Here is an 18,830-nt window from a genome sequence, read left to right as displayed (position 1 = left end):
TGATGGCATGGGCGGCGCTGTCTGGCGCCAGTTGGCCGTGATAATGTTAAAGAGGGGGTTGGGGTCAGACCCGGGTGCGAACTCCACGACGAGCGATGGGCAGGGCGCTTCAGCGAAGCGGTCGCCGTGGTTCCCATGTGGGTGTGAACAGACGTGATACCTGTCCTGTCAAACGATGCTGACAAGCGAGAATGTTTGGGGGAAAAGCCGTATGGGCGTATGTGAGATGGATTGAGAGGTGGTCCCTTTACGGAGTTGTCGAGGTGAAACTCGAGGTCATCCATGAGATCATCTGATTGCTGACGAGAAGCAGACATTGAAGATGCTATGCTCGCAGGCTGTGACTTGAGGCGTATGTGGGCGAGAATGAGAATAGTTGAGCCAGCATAAAGTGTTCTACATTAGAGAATTAGCCTCTCTACCAAGACTTGCTATCAGAGAAGGGTGACGTGCGTTGGTATAGGGTCGTCTTGTAAAAGCTCAGTGACGAATGCTCCCCTGAGCGGCTGTATGTTGATGCGAATATCGAATAGTAGGCCGTAACGGAAGGGATCTATCTGCGTGAGATATCCATGCCAAGTATTGAACACGAGATGGTAATACCTACCTGGGAGGGCAATGCCTTCGCAGCCCACATGTTGAGAAAATGCAGGCTGTGAGTTCGACGACTGGCGAACTTGGCCGGTGATCTCGATCGCAGTCCACAGCACGTCACCGCTGTCATCCCATTTCCGAGCCTCGGGTGTAATCGATATATGCGGTACGAGCACATGAGCATCTTGATAGATGGGCGCATGATACGCATTGCTATATTCCATGGGACATGGAGATTGCGAAACACTTTCATTCTTGTCGTAGGAAGAATGATGCGCTGGGGAAAGGTATCCGTCCATCCCATCGGGGAGCACTGAATCCGGCATCTCTTTGATGGGCGAGGGGTACTTCAGACTTGACATGCCGCCGTTGGAATGAATCTTGGAAGAGATTTGTTCTCTCGTGTGCGGAAGCATCATGTAGGAACGCTCTGGCCGAAGAGCTCGAATTGGAGGGCTCAAAGAGTAGGACGACGTGAAAACGGATTGCCGCTTCTTCCTCACGGTCAGAGGACGATCCCAGCCCGGTAGCCCGGGAGCGCTTCCAATGCTCTCCTCAGTCTGCCCGCTGGTTCGCCGGGAGCGCGTGCTGCCGTACTCGCTGGTGGCATCGCTCCCTCGAATCCGTCTTGACTGGCGCTTGATCACTCGAAGCGGCGCCGGCTCATTTGAGGTGGAAGTAGGGTCGATATCAAGACCTTCCATGCTTGCTTGGCCTAATTGCTGCCCTTAAGAAAGATGAAAAACGTGATACGGGGGCCTGCTCAAATGTCAGGAGGACTGCTCTGAGCTCGTGTTGTCAATTTTCTAATGTTAGCATAACATTCAAGTCAGGTTGCCGACCCCATACAGATAAATCGCAAACTTCATTGGCTAAGTACCTACCTAGGTAGGCAGGTAGTGATTCAAGTACAAGTAGGTGCTGCCCAGAGGGCGGGTATTAAAATTTCAGGCAGTGCTTCCCAAGGTGCGCAGCAAGTTGTCCTTGACGACACCAACGTCATTCTCTTCCATCGACAGAAAGTGAATCTGGAAAGCACGTTAGCGCTCCTGCCTGCAACTTCTCGTGGAGCGTCATTACTTACTAAATCATCTCCGGCAGCTGCTCCGCCGTACAAGACCGGCTCAGAAAGCGAAGCAGCGATCCCTTTCTTGACCCTGTCCTCCCAAACGCCAGCCCAATTCCACTGCCCCGGGTCTCTTGATGACATGGTCGGTGCCGGCGGTGGCACAGCTGCAGCAGCGGTCTCTGCTCCTTCTTTAGCCGGCGGTTCCTCCTTTTCGTCACCCTTCTCGGCCCCTTCTGCTTCAGGCTCGGCCTCTGTGTTTTCGCCGTCTACCTTGGGCACAGAAGCATTGGCAGGGGGAGCGGCGCTGTCGCTCAGCTTTACCCTCTGCCGCTGACGAGTACGCCACGCGTGCCAGGCACCAGGGTTCCCCGCAGCCTCAAGCGGTACTGAGTCAAGCACAGCTTCATCGTCAAACGTGCTGCGAATGTACTGCAGGACCTCGTAGGTTGATATGCTGCTGCCACTCGCAGTAGTGGGGCCTGCAGTGGCTCTTGAGTCTGGGGTCGTAATGGCGCTGCTGCTGCCACCCTTGGCCGGTGTGGCTGGAGGCTGCTGCCCGCCGCTGACCTTTCTGGCGCTGGTGGTGTTGCTACGGCCCCTCCTCCCGAACCAGCCGGGAAAGCCGTGGCGGAGCGAGAAGCCCCCGGGCGGGAGGCGTTCGTCGTCGGTGGCACTGACGGTTCCATTGTCCTGAATGTCGGTTGTGTACATGTAGGTGGTGAGAGGAGCAATAAGTGGATGGAACATGTCTGAGGAGAATGTGACAAGGGGCGGCAGGCGTGGATAAGTGTCTGGGAAAGAAATCTGAAATCGTAGGATGGCGTTTTCATAGGGTCCTGGTATGTGGTCAGACGTGGCTGTCCGGGGGCTCAGGAATCGCATCGATGGCGCACCTCTCCTGATGAACATAGCACCAGACCATAATGTGACTTCGCCCGGTGTAAGACTGACAAAGATGCCTTCCGGGCATGCCTGTTTGAGACCAGAGCTGATGTGAGGTTAGCCTCAAGCTCGCTTCAGGGGCTCGGCTGGGCACTTGGAGAGAGTACACGTACAATTCAGCCAGAAGGTGTTGCCGTTTTAGCGACGGCATGCCGCTGAGATTGATCGATGGCATGCTTTCAAGTTTCAAGACATCAATGAGGCTCTCACATCGCTCGCCGTATCAGAGCACGAGGGGGTTCAAAGGAACACGATAAGAGAAGTGTTGTTGGCTGCAGTCTAGACACAATCGACCTGAGATCAGGTCTGTAGGCTTCAGGTACCTGACCCCAGGAATGCATAGGCGGTGAAACCTGGCGGTGAATTTCTGCCGCCTGTTATCGCTATCATAATTCAGAATGACGTGGCGGGGTTGTGCACAGTGCATGCTTTCGAGAGGCGGGGTAGTCGATGGACTGATGAGTCCTGGCAACCTCCACCCCTGGTGAGGTGAGCTCGGATCCGAGTGGCCGTAGGCGGAGCAAGCGGTCAACACCCAGGATTATTGGTACTTGACAGACAAGTACCGCTGAATACCAGGATTTCTCCATGTGGTCATCAACTGGTACACTATCGAAGTGACCTGTCGCAAGTGTGACCTCCGCGTACTGCTTGCCTCGAATGTGAACATGGGGAAATCCCAAGGCAGATCATTGGCGATGGAGCATTTCATCTCGTTAAATTCAGCCTCCGTATTCGTCAAGTTGCGTTGATCCATGGACTAGACTGGCCCAGTCAGGCGGTGATATGTGTTTCAGGGCTATAAGATAAATCCGGCATCTCCTGTTCATCCGGCAAGCCTCGCTCCTGGACGACAGCTACTCGCGACGGCTGCAACATGCCGCTTCTAGCCCATCAAGAACGCCATGGTTCCAAAGGATCAGACCCCCCTTCTTTCTCTTTTGCCTCCACTGGCAAGCCGTGCTGGATCCTGTTCTCGCTTTACGCGCCCAGGCGGTTCTCGATCTTGGTCCTCTCGTTCTTCTTGATCTCGGCGATCTCCTCCTTGGTCGCGTCGAACCGCGCCGTGACCTGGTTGAAGGGGTTTTCGGGGCTCTTCTCAAACTCCTTGCGCACCTTATCCTTTTTCTGATTGAGCCGCAAGCCCTGACCGCTGCCGTCGCTCTCCATCTCCTGCAGCCTCCGCTCCTCGAAGGCGGCGTACGCAGCCTTGAAGCGCCTCTCGGGGTGCTTGTCAATCTTGCCGCTGTCAGTCTTGCCCGTGAGCGACAAGGCATCAAGCGCATTGTCAATGCCCGAAGCGTTGAGCGTTGCGGCCTTGCTGCTGCTGTCGCCATCGAGCTGTGAGAGATCCAGCCCGCGCGTCTTCTTCGTGGCCGTCTTGTTATTCTTGGGTGTGTTGCGACCGGGGGTGTTGGCCTCCTCCTCCTTCAGTGCCGCCTCGCGCTCGGCCTTCTTTCGTGCAGCCTCGGCCTTCTTCGCTGCTTCGGCTTCCCTGTGCGGTTTACAAGTATCAGCGCCTGGTGGCATCAGAGGTGACAGAGCTCATCGCTACCACCCACTCGGTCACGGCTCGAGCTGGGCTTTGGGCGAGCCGTTGTGGCGGTCACGGTGGCGACCTGGTCCCCTGGGGCATTACCAGGGACCCTGGAGGGTTCTACTTACTTCTTGGAGCCATCCTTGCCGCCCTTTGCCCATTCGGCATCCTCGATGGCAGCCTTCTTCGCGTTGCTGGCAGCATCCTTGGCTGCGGCGGCTTCGGCTTTACGGGCGTTGCCCGCAACCTTCTTGCTGTTCTCGGCGCCCTTCTTCCCGGCCATGGTTGCGGTCGTCGATAGTAGATCGTCTGACGATGTGATGAGACCAGTCGGCAGAAATGCAACGCTGGGGACTTGTCGTCAGAAAATGTCGTGTCCTCTACACCTAGGTTTGCTTGAACTGTTGTTCAGGAAGAGTCACGCCGGAGCAGTCGTGTGGGTTCTGAACAAATCATAGCGAGCTCCTCAAATGGCAGACGGCCTCTCTGGTTGGGCTGCTGTCGCACCCTGGTGGAGACTGTGTATAGACAATGCGCCGCACTGTCTTTGCCCCTCCAAATGCTCTATTGAAATGGCAGTCGCCGTCGACGTCAGGCTTGGCCACGAGGGAAAGCAGAAAGAAAGCATTGTGCCGCTGTGGAGATAATCCGGAGTCTCGTATTTTGCTTCCGAAAACACAACTTACTCGCCTCTGAAACGTCAGAAAATGGTGTGAACAGTTCCACATCACACTACTAACGTTGGGTCCGCCTCGCTACATACAGTCGAAGCCCCGAGCTGATGGATGACCATGACGTGAGAGAAAGGGTTGAAAAATTGTATCGTCATGGCTTGAAGTCACGCCGTCTTCCGAAGACAACAAGAGGCTAAATTTGGCAGCCTCAAGAGTTCACTCTTCGTGATGGCGCAGCCTCTCGGCAAGTTTAGTGGCAGGCATTGCCGGATCGGGCATGTCGGGCCCGAGGTTTGGCGTGTAAGGCCCAAGCTCACTCAACTTCTCATATTGATCTTCACATCGACCGTCGCGAACTCGAATGTTTCTCTTCCAGTAACTTGATGACCATCCTGTCTATATCTCAAGACTGGTGAACGCCAAACTGATCCATTGAGTTGTCCTCCGAGAACGTCCTCGTCGTCAACAGTATGGTCTCACAGACCGACGCCGAGTCCGACCAGATGACCCCGCGACAGATGGTAACCCTTGGCTTTGGAAAGCAAAACCACAAATCATGCGACGCGTGCCGTATACGCAAAGTCCGATGTCCCGGTATAGACTATCCTCATAATGGGCGGAGCTTCCTCGTGGTGAATCATGACCTTGTTAACTCCAGCACAGGCCCGGCCAAGCCGGATTTCGGACCTTGCGCGACCTGCGTTGTACGTGTGAACCCAGGTTTCCGATCCCTCCGTCGGTAGTTCAATGTACGTCTGCTCACAAGTGCTACTCAATATACAGCGGCGGGATAAACCCTGTCATTTCAGCTCGAAGAAGCTTGCTCGGCGGAAGAATGGTATGCGGACCGTCACCTTGTGCAGCTTGCCACTGTTGCTTCACTTTCGGCTAACCACAGATAGTGTCGGAGCAATTCTTGTCCCCTAAGCCAACACCAAAGTCAAAATCAAGCACACCAGGAATTGACATCAATGAGGCAAATCCAGCTGCCATATCATCCCTGCAGCCAGATTTCTTCTCAGAAGATCCCGTGTCAAACACTCCCTCATCAGAAGCCAACAAGCAGCATCAACTGCCCGTTTTGCACGTTGACAGCTTGCTCACCCGCTCCAGCAAAGCCAGTCCATCCGAAGCGGGCGATGAGACTCCACCATTCATAAGGGTACGTTCCATGCACGGAAACTCCCCAAGGTGACTAACATCTCGCAGGGAAATGGCATTTTTGGTAGGCTCATCTCGAGCATTTGCCGCGTTTACAGTCGACTAACAAACATGACCGCCAGCCGGCGATCACTCTCTTACATTCTTCTCCGAAACCAGACTGCAGTCTCTTGCTTCATGTTTGCGGAACAATAAAGTCAATGAACTGGTAGGTCGGATTTCGGGCATCATACAGACGAAAATGCACCGCCCGCCTCCAGCTCCCAATGCTTGGCTTGCCAGGCACAAACAGCCTCTTAAACCGTTCACAAACAGAGCCGCCGCTACGAAGTACATTCGACGTATACTCGCTCCATATCCCAAGGCGGGCAAGACAAAAACGCTGACATGTGATAGTTTATTTTGAATGTGTCCATCCGCTTTACCCGTTTCTCGATCGTGAAGCATTCGAGCGCACTTTCGCAAACCCAGACTTCTTCGAGATTGTCAACCAGAGCAAGGCTTGGTCATGCTTGTATCATTCGGTTCTAGCGATGGGATGTCAATGTGATGGTGGGGGCAGTTTTGAGCCTGGCGTCGGAGACGCTTGGAACCTATTTTTCGTTGCGCTGAGCCTCTTGCCCGATCTTATGCTTCAGCCGGACTCTCTCCTAGTTCTACAAGCCATGGCTGCCATGGCAATTCAATGCTCGGGTATTTCATGCGTGATGCTGGAGCATGTCGTCACGTCGGAGGCTGCGAGGCGGGCACAAAACCTATCAACCAGCAACTTCTCAGGTCCGAGGGCGAAAGCGTACCAGAGAACCTTCTGGTGTCTGTATGCCATTGAGAAGACATCTAGCTTCTATTTTGGAAGAAGCTCGGTGAGTTTGAGACTGTCCCGGTCGCGATTATTTGGTTCTTCCTGGTGGCAGTCCTGACTTCTGCAGGCTTTTATCGACGGCGACATATCGTGTCCCATCCCCCATGTCCCCGAATCAGTCTTCGGCGACTTTGACTGGTTTTTATCTATCATACGCCATGCTCGAATCATATCACAAACATACTCCTCACTCTTTTCGGTCGCCGTTGCCAACAAACCAAATGCGTATTACATGGACATCATTGATCAACTCAATCAGAAGCACGACGACTGGCGTATGTCAATACCTGACACCGGGTTTCGGCCTGGCGGACTTAAACCGCCCTCCAGCATTCACTGCGGCGTTGAAAGAGAGGCAGCAGTCATGATTCACTACTACCACGATGGTCTGCAACTCACCTTGGCCCGGGCTACGCTGCACCGGCTGTCCCGGTTGTCCAGGGCAGACGACCCTCTCATCGCCGCGCAGCAGAAAGCCACCATGGAGGCAGTTCTCAGCGCTTCACGTTCCGTCCTTGAGAGAACTGTCTTGGTTAACGTCGATTCTCACACTAGTATATGGTGAGACTCGCCTCCTGTTTGGGGAAACTTGCAAAGACGACTCCAATGCGCGCATGCTGACGACGTCGACTCTTGTCACCATGCAGGATCCTCGCAGGTATACCTATCATAGGGCTTTTCGTTGTCTTTGATTTCGTCATTCACAGTCCGCTCCACGTCAACACGCCATCCCACCTGGCCTTGCTCGACATGGCTGGAGGTCATTTCAGCCGCATCGAATACCGCAGCCAGGGATACCTACCCGGATCTCTCATCTCTGAGTTTGCGCACATCGCGCGCGAGTACGTCAACGACGCCCATCTGAAGCAGGAGGCCAGAGCAACGCAGGCCCAGACGTTACCGGACATTATCAATGTACCGCAGCCACAACATGGAGCTGCACAGGTCCAAGCCATGGCAAACGCTCCCAAGGTAGGGCGGAAGGAGAGCATCCCGTCCGTAAGTATAGCAATACGTTTTCGGGCACTGGCATTTGATAATGGGAAAGCTGACTTTCTGCGGAAAACAGGACATGGGTAATGTTGCTTCAGCCGAGCTGTCTGATTTCAGCATGGCATTCAACGGGTTCCCTGACTACACGCCATCGAACGCGACGATGGGCACAGACGTCATGGGCATCTTCAACTACTATCTCCCCGAACTGGATCCGATGTTCTCTCAAGGTCTGGATGAAGAGTATGCTTTCAGTCAGGAGCTGTCATCTGGCATCCCAATGGATGAAAGCATGGGCACGACACGGATATAGAGCGGAGAGTTGACTAGTAACATCTCGCATGAGGCACGCACATCACAGCTGTCCGGTGGGACTAATCACGACGTGCCTCGTCTCATCTCTACAAAGACATCGAGGAACATACTGATATGCGAGTCTACAAAGCGCAATGAGCACAGACCGTCTCTTTTGGCGTTTCCCTGTCCCACTTAAATCACCTCAAGAATCAAGACGACGCTGGTGATGTGACTCCGTTCGTTCCATCTCTGGACGTTCGTTTGACGAAAGCGGCCGAAATCGCAAACATTTGTGTTGATGTTAGTGACATATACTAATCAAGTTTAGCACGACGACATCACCGGCCGCATGGCCCAATGGCAAGGCGTCTGACTACGAATCAGGAGATTGCAGGTTCGAGCCCTGCTGTGGTCATCACGGGGATACGTTCCTATCTTTTTGCATTTTGATCGCACCGAAACAAATCCTCATCTATTCAATATCCGTCAGCCCAGCCTCCTCAAACACCTAGATTGCAGAGTACTGGCACTGTTACTTGACAAATGTTTGGACAAGGTGCCTGGGGCACTTAAGCAAACAGTCGGATTCTGACATGGCATCTCCCCACTAACAGCTCGTGCTAGCAGCGTGAGGCACAGCTTTTGGATGCAGGCGGAATTTATTGACTTGGTGAGAGACCTCATCCTCCGAAAACATGACACCGCCGGGCCATCCGTCGTGCAGCAGCTGCATCATTACTAGTGGCCTCGCTGTAACACAACAGGAAATACAACGATGCGCACTGACACCGAGGGTCTTGGTATCTGCGGCGCAGCGAACAAAACGAGGTAGAAACCATCTACCTGAGCTAGCGTGAAGAATATTGGTGCAGGAGCATCACGTTCGACGACACCCATACTGACCGAGAAGCGCCCCCAACCATGAATTGCAGATCTCGGTCAGGGCAGCCGCAGGCCCCTGTCTTCGCCGAGTATCACTGCAGCCTCATCATGGCACCTTTGCAGCGGAAGTCATGCGCTAGGCTGTCAGCGTCAGTCGAGCAAGGGCCGACCACCGTTTGAGCCAGTGGTTGAAACCCTCGTACGTGTACGTACACATGACCAGCCAAGCCATTCATGCCTGTTCGGGAATCTCGAATGGTCCGACATATTCCAGTCTTGTCGGATGCTGACCCGTCTGATGACTTTCCAGATGTCCTCGGGTTTTGCGATTGATAAAGTGACGATCGTACTCTTCTGCAAGCCTCGTTACACAGCATGCAATCTGGTGATCAACTGAGGCCGTTTCGACGCCCGTCCCGTTGTTCGCCTTTGGCAGGCCTTCGTTGTCACTAGGTGCCTAAAGCGACCTGAGCATGACTTGGACCAGATTGACCGTCATCTTTGTCCTCTGCCTTGGTGTCGAACGCTGGACACGCCACGTAACAGTGGAACTCTTAGTCCGAGTCATATGGTCCGCATCCTGCGATGCGATGCTTGGCGTCTGCGAATCACGACATGGCCATGGGTAGTGTGTGATGTCGCAGGATGCTGCTTAACACTGCAGCAGCCGTGCTGTAAATGCGCTTGGCAGGGTTTCTTTGACCACAGGACTTGCAAGGACACTGGATTGCGACACGTAGGGCCACTGATTCGATACCTGATTCTTCCCATGGAATTAGGGAGGCGAACGGCGCTGCACGAAACAAACTACGGCACTACCAGGTGAAAGAACAAAAATTGCGCGTTACCAAGAATTGCGCAGATAATGAAGACGTATTGTGTAACACCACAAAATAACCGGATAACTCGTTGTGCATGGGTTGTCAGATGCGAGATGACCTGAGTTTGATGGGCATTCACGATAGCTGCTCCCAAGAGCTGGCAAGTTCCACCACTCAATGGAGTGCACAGAAAGTCTCCGTTGAGCACGCATGACCACAAGGACTGGAGTGGGCTGTCACGGCTGGGCTGGCCTCAAGGCGTCCCGGCGGTCTAGTAAGGCTGCAAGGGATGAGACGGTCGGATTTGAATGTCATCCGCGCCCAGGGATAGGTGGAGAACGATGGAGTTTGGCATGCCATTCGGGTAGTGAGATTCTTAGGGTGTCAGACTGGTTGGTGACGAATCTGAAGACAGGGCAACGTGCCGCCGATAAATCGCGGACATAGTGCTCGAGTCGACTCAATAGTCACAGTCGAGGGTGCCGTGTGATGATGGGTGCACGCCCACGTTGATGCGGCTCGTGCGCGGACTGTGATTGCGAGAAGCGCCACGTTACCACTGTCAAATTGTGATGATCGAATCAGCTGACATGCGCTCTGCTTACCATGTAGATGAGACTAGGTGGAATGCCGTGTCGTTGCAGTCATAGATCGGCCAATTCAACAGAATCACTGCCTCACGATTGATGGCAACTGACGGACGGCCGGGTCTCGCACGAAGCCTCGTGGAGGCTAGGCGGTAAGATTGTCAGCCGGGCCTAGTCTTGGACCTGGGGGCCTCGGAACCAAATGCAGCCATGAATCAAGTGGCAGATCTGGTCGGCCTGGTAGGATCGAGGTGCGAGCCGGCTTGGTGCATCGTCATTGAACTCTGTCATCGGCGGGCAATGGTCGGACTGTGGGCTACTCAAGTTCCAGACCGGCGATTGATGCGTTTCTTGTTGCATTGCAGCTTGCATTCCTGGACGACCTTGTCGCGCGAAATTTCGGTGGAAAGGGAGAAACGGCCTGAAGGTTGGAATCGAGGAAAAGCAACAAGATAGATGGTGGAGAAGTCCGAGTCCAAGATGGTGAGCGCATGTAGGCCGGGAGAGGGCAAGGAAGGTATGAGCGACCCAGTCTACACCGTAGTGTCTGTCCGTCGCCCGACCATAAGAAGGAGGCAATGGAGGCTTGGAGGCAAGGAAAGTACTTTTCGGCCTAATGCATTGCCTCAGTTCAGAAAGTAAGAAGCAAGGAGAGGAGCGACATGGGAAGGCAAAGCAGCAAGCGAAGTCAGGGGCGAAGGGTAGACCAAGCACAGAAGAAACCACCAACAAGATTGTGCGTCCGCCATTCTAGCATCATCAGAAACTCGATCCCCAAATCGACTCACCAGCACCGTGGTCTGCCCGCCTTGATCTCCTGCAAGAGTCTAAGTCCAAGCGTAAACTTTCTGCAGCTTTTGAGCGGTTCACATTCCTCATTTCACAATTCTCCGTCCAGATTCCGAGACAAGAGGGATGATGGGGGAGGGGGCGAGAAAAAGCATCGCTCTGCTTGACATCTCTCGCCTCCTTGCTTTTCTTGACCTGGCCATCAAGCCGAAAGAAATCAAGGGTGGCCGATGCCTCACCGATCAATGGGCCCAGCCTTCCTTCCCTCTCATTCCCCCCTACCTGTACCTTCAGAAGAAATATCATGCGCCCAGGCGAAATTTCGCCCCTCATAAGGCCCCCGTCCTCAGCCACGTCTGTCGCCCACGACAGCATTGCTGGGAAGGAGGCCAGCCGGCCGGTTTACTCGTCTACACGTTACATCCGGCCGGATAACGAAACAAGGCATCAGGACCACTCACCCCGCGCTGAGTTTGAAGACCGTGGTGATCGTCATTATGAGCCACCCTGACCGCTGGCGACCCAACAGTTCATTCGATCCACCTTGGCGGCTCGGTTCCCCGTGATGAAGGGTGACTGCGAATGACAGACTTACACATCGAGGTGTGATTACAATGCCCACAACCCCTCGAATTGAGTTCGCAAGGGTTGGGTGGAGGGCTCCGCCTAGCGCTCGCCCATGATTTGTGCTGCTGTGCGCCCTGGCAATCTCTACAGCACAGTGTATCACAGCCTGATTCGTCCTTCAACAATTCGCGAAACAGCAATACTGGTACGTTCGTCTGGCTTTCTGGCATTCAAGGGCGTGCAGTCGGCTATTGCAGCTATTGCCGTTATCACTCACAAATGAGAGAAGTGAACGCCAAGGTCAGTAGAATAATGGTGTGCGCATTTCGAGTTTCGTCCTGTTGCCGGACGACTGGATACCAGAAAATGTACAGGTAGTGGTACTCAAGGTAGGTACACAGACCCTCTTCTCTGTCTCAATCAGGAAGTGGGACAGAACACCTGGAGAAGCCGAAGAAGACTTGCTGATGCCTTCCAGCTGGCTGGGGGGGGCAGAGACTACCAGCGATGCCAGGATTCCCAATGGCTGACCGGCAAACCCGAGAAAACTTCTGAAACCGGCGACCCATTGACTCGAGATTCGCCCCCAGCTCGAGCTACATGGGCGTATCCCTGATCTGACTGTGGCCCAATTTCTTGAAGGGGGGCAATGGGGGCTTGTCCCTGGTCTTGACAGCTCAAGGAGCTATTACTCGACATCCCATCGGATCTGAACCAGCCATTCTCCTGGTTCCCACTTTAGTCTCCGGCTGCGACGAACACATCCCCAGCCATTCGGCTCTTCCCCTTTGATGGAGTCGCCCCATTTAGCGTACTCCGCTTGTAGCGCCGCGTCAAAGAGTCGCTCTGGGAAGCCTGCCCCTGAGATCCCGGGTGCTCGGGTCCAGGAGACTTACCATCGGCACGCGACGAAGTAGACTGGAGTCACCCCGCCGTCGCTACACCTTCCATGCCGTCGATCTGCCAGACCTAACCTTGCTTGCTGCCCAGCTCTGGAGATACGCAACAACTCGAAGCCTGTTCGACAGTCTCTAGTGTTTCCGTCGCAGTCGCCTCGAGTTTGGGACGCTCATCATATTGCTTTTACCCAAACTTTCTATGGATGTCGGCACACAATCATCGTTTTCATCGTATCTCCGTCCAAGGAGTACTAATGTCTCAGGCAAAGGAAACCCGTACCATACCCCAGTTTGCATGAGCAACAACGCGCATAGACCAATGAAGACTGGGCCAGTCTTACTCAACCCTGCTTGACAAGAGAACCACAAGCAAGACTTGTTTCCTCCCCTCTGCATGTAGTATGCCGTAGAATCAGCTCTTTCAACGACCCAAAATAACGGGAGGCACTAGACGAGACGCCCGTTGTGTGCCCCATATGGACGCCTGGTCGATTTTGCACTGCATAGGGCACCGGCTGATGAAGACACGCCTTAAGTGCCCCGATTTAGCTGACGAAACGACACCTGCATGACATACCGACGTGCGTCCGCTCCCGTCGATGGCACATGCCCACTGAAGATACCCATGAAGCAACTGAAATGCATCCATTTGGCAAGCAGCTTGAGCCTCACCAGTGGCACGAGGCGCACAGTAATTCGGAAACGGGAATCGCCTTTTTTTTCCTCGGGATGCATCCATTGACGAACAGTCGTAGAAAAGTTGTCTAGGGCAAAGCCGAAAATTCTCCTACCACGTGAAGTACTTGTTCAGTACCACATGGATTTGGGGGCGGAGGAACCCAGGACCTGAGGGCTCGGCAACTCTTCCGGCAGTCGCCAGATGGACCCAACCAAGTGGTTTGCACGGGGCGCCTTGCCAAACTTTTCTCGGGACCAAGGCTGAGAATCCCTGAACCCAGCTCCCCATGAAAACAAAAGCCAATTTCCCTTATGCGGGATCGATCACCGCTACTTCCTTTTGCGACCGAAGAAGAAGGAGGCGCGGATGAGTCCCGGTAGGCCGGTTAGGCCGGTCGAGCTGAGAGGTTACGTGCGCCATCGTCAAGAAGACTCAAGCACACGTCTGTCAGACTTTGTCTCTTCGGAATCGAAGACAGTATCGCAAAAGAAAACACATCGTATTTTCGGCGGAGTCTGGTCAACCCCACCGGTGAAGATGGGGGCCTGGACAAAGGTCTTTTGATTTGATGTGCGGAGCTTGCCTTGTGCAGCATTTCGACATGCAGGCTCAAGCACAGATCACAACGTTGCCACATGGTCGTCGGAAGCAGGGACCAGATGTAGTAGTGACTGTGAGTCGGGGCGATTGATACATGACAAAGCTCCAAGCTTGCGGATGGCATGACGTGTGTTGCGGCCTACACATTATTCGGGAGCATGGTGATGGTACCACCACACGGGCGCTGGGCCGTGTTGGGGGGATATCGTCAAAAGGTGATTCGCCATCGAAACGGCCCATGAGCTCCTCAAAACCAGCCGGACGACGGTCCGAGTCAACTCCGACGAAGAACGTCGAATGTGCCGTGGCCGCAAAGTTTGGCGTCGCTCTATGAAGGACATATGTTCGCAATCGACAAGACTTAAGCAACACAGGCTGGAACAATAAAAAAAAAGGGGGGGGGGTTGTTGATGACTGAATGCAGCGTATACTCGATGCCGATCGAACCTCAGCGCTCGCTACGCAGCCTGACTGGTTATCGTTCGGAGCTTTCGTTCACAGGACTTGATCCGGAAGTTAGCACCTTCCCCCGGGTGGATTGCACATACATGGTAATACTCGCCCTGTCACAATCCCGATCGCCGCACTGAGAGTGACGAGGACAAGCCCCCCTCCCCGCCTCAACGGACAGATGAGGGTAGCGGGGTGGTGACAGTTCCGAACCGCGCTGCGGTGCACAATATGTCGTGAAATCCTTCGGATCTGGGTCACGACCAGTCATCAGTCCATCCTCACAAGCCAGACGGTGACATCGTCGTCGTTTTGTTCTCCATGCACAGAGAGTGTGACTAATGACACTACAATGCATGTGCTGACCTGACGAGCAGGTGCAGGGGTCCTAGTAGATAGCAACCAGGTTTTCTGAGCCTCGCCCAACGATGTGCGTGTCACCAGAAGCAGAAGCCGAATCGTGTATCGTGGGTCACGGCAAGTTGCGTCGTCACAAAGACTGTGTCTACCCGTCGGCCGGTGTTCCGCGGGACTCTGGGAGCCTTTCACCGCTTCTCAGATGACACAACGGGCCGACGTGTTCATCCATGGTCAACCGCCCGGGTTTTATGGGAGCAAACAACTCATCAGCGGAGCTCAAGCTCTTGTACCAGACTGGTTGATGATATCCAAATCTTAACAGAGGGGTGCGATATACGCTGACAACACAGCTCCAGTATGGGGACAGACAAAGTGAGCAACAACACACTGAATGTCGGCATTGCACACCGCAAAATTGATCGGGCACCAGGGACTAGCAACTGGATCGTTCTGCTAAGGGGCGGTCTGCCAACTGCATACAGGGCCTTCCCTGTTTCAGCTCCATGCTTTTTGTACTTGGGCACCCCTGTCTGACGGTTGTCACGTTCATCCAACAATCCAATGTCGACCCCCATGTCGCAACAGGATGCAGCAGAAGATCAAGTGCCGGGGGGGGGGGGGGGGGAGGAGCCTTGGGGACGAAGGTACTTGGCGCCCATGTATCGACTACAGGGGGGGAATTAAAGGGGCTGAAGGGGGTTGGCCCCTGTCCCAACAGGGTTACTTTTTTTTCTTTTGTTTTCACCCCACCCCAAAAACCCCCACCCCCCAGCTTTTCTGTTCCGGGAGGAGCACGGGTTGGCCTTGGTTCGATCCATCCCCGTTTGTTGTGTTAGCCCAACTTCCTCCACCCCCTTTACCTCGTCTCCGGATTGCGCCGACGCGACGACGCAGTGCAACCAGCGGCCCAGTTTCCGCCTCACGCCGACGCCTTGTCCGCAAGCCGCATCTCGTTAAGACGTCTTGGAGCAAACAAACATGACGACGATGGCCACTACCACCATCCGCCAGAGTCTCCATCTCCTATCCGTGTCACCGCTGGGCCGTGTCACACCCCCCCCCCCTCCTCCGTAAGGCGGACGGCTTGGAGACCTTTGTTACCATGGCGGAAAACGGGCGTGACCAGGGTCAGGGGTACTTCACTCCACTCGCCAGGGAGCCCACTTGGAACGAAGTCCTGGGGCGGACGCCGGACCAGGGTCATGCCAGGTCCCACGTCTGTCGAACCGGGGAGCTGGACTAGACTAGGAACCCCTTCTTTGCCTTTCGCCGCATCGCCTGTGGGAGGATCGTCTTCATCGTTGGCCTGGTCTTGTCTGGTCTGGTCACCGCCGTTCCAATCTTAGCCTCCATTCGCGTCCGAGGGCGGGCTGGTCCCGATGACCTGTTCCAGTCCACCAGGTCCAGGGTGTAATTCCTGGGCCTTGACGTTGGATGCCCACTTTCCCCTTAATTGCGCTCTGGCTCCCATCGCCTTTGGGGTTTCGATTTATACTTCATAAGATGACCCGCCACATCATCTCAGCGGACTTAGTCTCACTTGCTTTTCCCCCATCCTGCCGTTGCTTTTCCACCATTGACATCACTGTTCATCACTACTCTCCCCTGACTCTTGGCTCGATTTCGGTCTTGTCTAGTGTGACCCGGCTCCTCACCCACCTTGACAGCGAAGCTCCTGACACCCATCTATATATCTGGCACCCCGTCCGCTCCTGCCACCCTCTCCCGAACACCGGAGACGCTTTCGACTTGCCACATCAATTCGACCAGACTGCTGTTCTATTCATCGCTGTTGCTTAGACCAAGGTTGCCGACTGTGGCCTTCGCGCGAACACAACCGACACGATGAGAAGAAAGGGATACACGACTTTTGGAGGCAGCAAGGATTCGGCAGATCGCGAAATGGATAAGAAGAATTTGCCTCCGTTTCCGGTGCGGCAGATGTTTGTTCTGGGTGAGTTTAGGAGCCATCTGGCGAAGTACACAATCCGCGACTGACATGCACCGAACAGCGCTCTGCAGAATATGCGAGCCTATTGCATTTATGTCAATCTTCCCCTACATCTACTACATGATTGAAGACTTCAACATGACCGACGACAAAAACAAGATTTCCGTATACGCTGGCATGGTCACCTCGGCTTTCACCTTGGCCGAATTCTCGACAGGACTCATGTGGGGACGACTCAGCGACAAGATCGGCCGGAAGCCTGTTCTTTTAACCGGCCTTGCAGGCACGGCGCTGAGCGTCTTGCTGTTTGGCTTTGCGCCCAACCTCCCTGTTGCTCTCTTTGCCAGAGCGCTAGGTGGATTATTGAACGGGTACGCCCTGTCTGCTCGACGTTAGCACGCAGCATGCTTACAATATATCAGGAACATTGGTGTCTTACAGACTACGGTTGCTGAGCTCGTGACTGTAAAAGAGCACCAGCGTGAGTAGCCGCGATCTTGCAAGTGTACTCCCGGAGACTGACCTGGACAGCGCGAGCATACACGATCATGCCATTGGTTTGGTGTCTTGGCTCCATCATCGGACCCATGATCGGAGGAGCACTTGCCCGACCGTGCATCAGCTACCCCAATGTCTTCCTCCCCGGCTCAATTTGGGAGAAATACCCTTATCTCCTGCCCAACTTATTCAGTGCTGCTGCTGTCTGCTGTGGTGTCATCATCGGCCTGTTGTTTCTGGAAGAGACCCACCCCGAAAGGAAGCACCGTCGGGATGCTGGGGTTGAGCTCGGCAAGCGCTTCACTTCTTGGATGTCATCCAACAACTGCCAGCTTACAGCAAGAAAAGCCGAGAAGCAGGCGTTGCTCGAAGAGGAACAACTACCGGGCTATCGCACCTCAGAGAACTCGCCTCAACTGAGCACAACCTCTGCGCCGGAGCTCAACGACAGCCTGGACCTCAATGCATCTTCGTGCGGTGCCAGCGACGCAGGAAGTGAGATGAAGTCCAAGATTTTCACGAAGGCTGTGGTCCTGAACATCATCTCGTACGGCATTCTTGCTTTGTAAGAGCTACCACTTGTCACATTTTGGCTCCCACAGCTAACAAATTCCTTAGCCACACGATGACCTTCGATCAGCTTTTCCCGGTATTCCTCAGCACCAAGTCGCCTGTCGAGAAGGAATTCCACCTCCCTTTCAAGTTTGTCGACGGTTTCGGGATGGAGACGAAAGAGATCGGTGTCATTCTCTCTGTACAAGGCGTCTATTCGATGATTTCGACCGTGTTCTTGTTCCCGATAGTCACCAGGAGGCTGGGCGCTCTGCGACTTTTCCGCTTCATGGCATTGTCTTATTTTGCCCTTTACCTGACGACGCCCTATCTCGTCCTGCTTCCCGAGAACTTCCGAATGGCGGGCATTTACTTCATGGTCATCTGGAAGTGCACCTTTTCGACTATGGCCTATCCTGCCAACGCCATCCTCCTCACGAACTCTGCGCCCAACCTGACGACCCTGGGGACCATCAACGGTGTGGCAGCCTCGACTGCCAGCTTGTGCCGAGCTTTCGGACCCACGATCTCGGGCTTCTTGTACTCCATAGGTCTTGAGACTGGCTACTCGGGCCTCGCTTGGTGGACCAGTGCCGCCATCACCGTCATTGGCGCTTTCATCAGCCTTCAGATCAAGGAGGGCCCCAGCCGGCTAGACGAGCCCATGGAGGACGTCGAGACGGCTATCGAACCAACAGAGCGCGAGGGGCTTCTGGTCGACTTTGACGAGGCCGAACAGGAGCAAGACAACCACGACAGACGATGAACACATTGCAATAGCAATCGCCGAATGACTCCCAGGTTCTGAGACGACATAATTTTCTTTTTCTTTTCTTTCATTATTTTATTACAACCATTTCGGCGTTGCACCACAGGCGTTTGCTCAACAGGCGGATACCATGATCTTCAAGGACACCATAGACACAGCGTTCGTTTACAGGGGCGGGCGGGGATTACGGCGAACGAGGGCGAAAGAGGCACACGAGGGTCCGGGGGCCGGCATCGAGGTCGGTCAGCAAGGACAGGAAGGCGCGCTGTTTGTCAGGCGCCTGACTATGATTTCGTA

General features: G+C 54.3%; 6 protein-coding genes and 1 non-coding gene across 7 annotated transcripts; 4 read left to right on the top strand and 3 right to left on the bottom strand.

The window, feature by feature from the left end:
* Positions 1-480: 480 nt before the first annotated feature.
* On the bottom strand, positions 481-1,298 carry VDBG_01056 (predicted protein; the record flags this gene model as incomplete). Its single annotated transcript, XM_003009327.1, has 2 exons — positions 481-506; positions 608-1,298. The coding sequence occupies 2 exons, from the start codon at positions 1,296-1,298 to the stop codon at positions 481-483; spliced, it is 717 nt and encodes a 238-aa protein (XP_003009373.1).
* A 243-nt stretch (positions 1,299-1,541) lies between these two features.
* On the bottom strand, positions 1,542-2,780 carry VDBG_01055 (conserved hypothetical protein; the record flags this gene model as incomplete). The annotated part of the gene is made up of 4 exons (XM_003009326.1): positions 1,542-1,622; positions 1,679-2,499; positions 2,557-2,651; positions 2,719-2,780. 4 exons carry the CDS (start codon positions 2,778-2,780, stop codon positions 1,542-1,544), a joined length of 1,059 nt encoding a protein of 352 aa, XP_003009372.1.
* Positions 2,781-3,586: 806 nt separating this feature from the next.
* Positions 3,587-4,425, bottom strand: VDBG_01054 (conserved hypothetical protein; the record flags this gene model as incomplete). The annotated part of the gene is made up of 2 exons (XM_003009325.1): positions 3,587-4,100; positions 4,271-4,425. 2 exons carry the CDS (start codon positions 4,423-4,425, stop codon positions 3,587-3,589), a joined length of 669 nt encoding a protein of 222 aa, XP_003009371.1.
* A 1,030-nt stretch (positions 4,426-5,455) lies between these two features.
* VDBG_01053 (conserved hypothetical protein) lies at positions 5,456-8,145 on the top strand (the record flags this gene model as incomplete). The annotated part of the gene is made up of 7 exons (XM_003009324.1): positions 5,456-5,520; positions 5,600-5,654; positions 5,715-5,982; positions 6,374-6,840; positions 6,907-7,400; positions 7,547-7,838; positions 7,909-8,145. The coding sequence occupies 7 exons, from the start codon at positions 5,456-5,458 to the stop codon at positions 8,143-8,145; spliced, it is 1,878 nt and encodes a 625-aa protein (XP_003009370.1).
* A 327-nt stretch (positions 8,146-8,472) lies between these two features.
* Positions 8,473-8,544, top strand: VDBG_15020. The gene has a single exon. It is a non-coding gene; the product is annotated as a tRNA-Arg (tRNA).
* A 2,793-nt stretch (positions 8,545-11,337) lies between these two features.
* Positions 11,338-12,391, top strand: VDBG_01052 (predicted protein; the record flags this gene model as incomplete). The annotated part of the gene is made up of 3 exons (XM_003009323.1): positions 11,338-11,562; positions 11,926-11,980; positions 12,150-12,391. The coding sequence occupies 3 exons, from the start codon at positions 11,338-11,340 to the stop codon at positions 12,389-12,391; spliced, it is 522 nt and encodes a 173-aa protein (XP_003009369.1).
* Positions 12,392-16,665: 4,274 nt separating this feature from the next.
* Positions 16,666-18,530, top strand: VDBG_01051 (conserved hypothetical protein; the record flags this gene model as incomplete). The annotated part of the gene is made up of 5 exons (XM_003009322.1): positions 16,666-16,717; positions 16,776-17,085; positions 17,137-17,195; positions 17,246-17,777; positions 17,831-18,530. 5 exons carry the CDS (start codon positions 16,666-16,668, stop codon positions 18,528-18,530), a joined length of 1,653 nt encoding a protein of 550 aa, XP_003009368.1.
* Between the last annotated feature and the right edge of the window lie 300 nt (positions 18,531-18,830).

Source organism: Verticillium alfalfae, genomic scaffold, assembly GCF_000150825.1.
Source record: "Verticillium alfalfae VaMs.102 supercont1.1 genomic scaffold, whole genome shotgun sequence".
In the NCBI taxonomy this organism is placed as follows: domain Eukaryota; kingdom Fungi; phylum Ascomycota; class Sordariomycetes; order Glomerellales; family Plectosphaerellaceae; genus Verticillium; species Verticillium alfalfae.
Note: the sequence above shows the minus strand (reverse complement) of the source record. Positions and strands in the feature narration are given on the sequence as shown.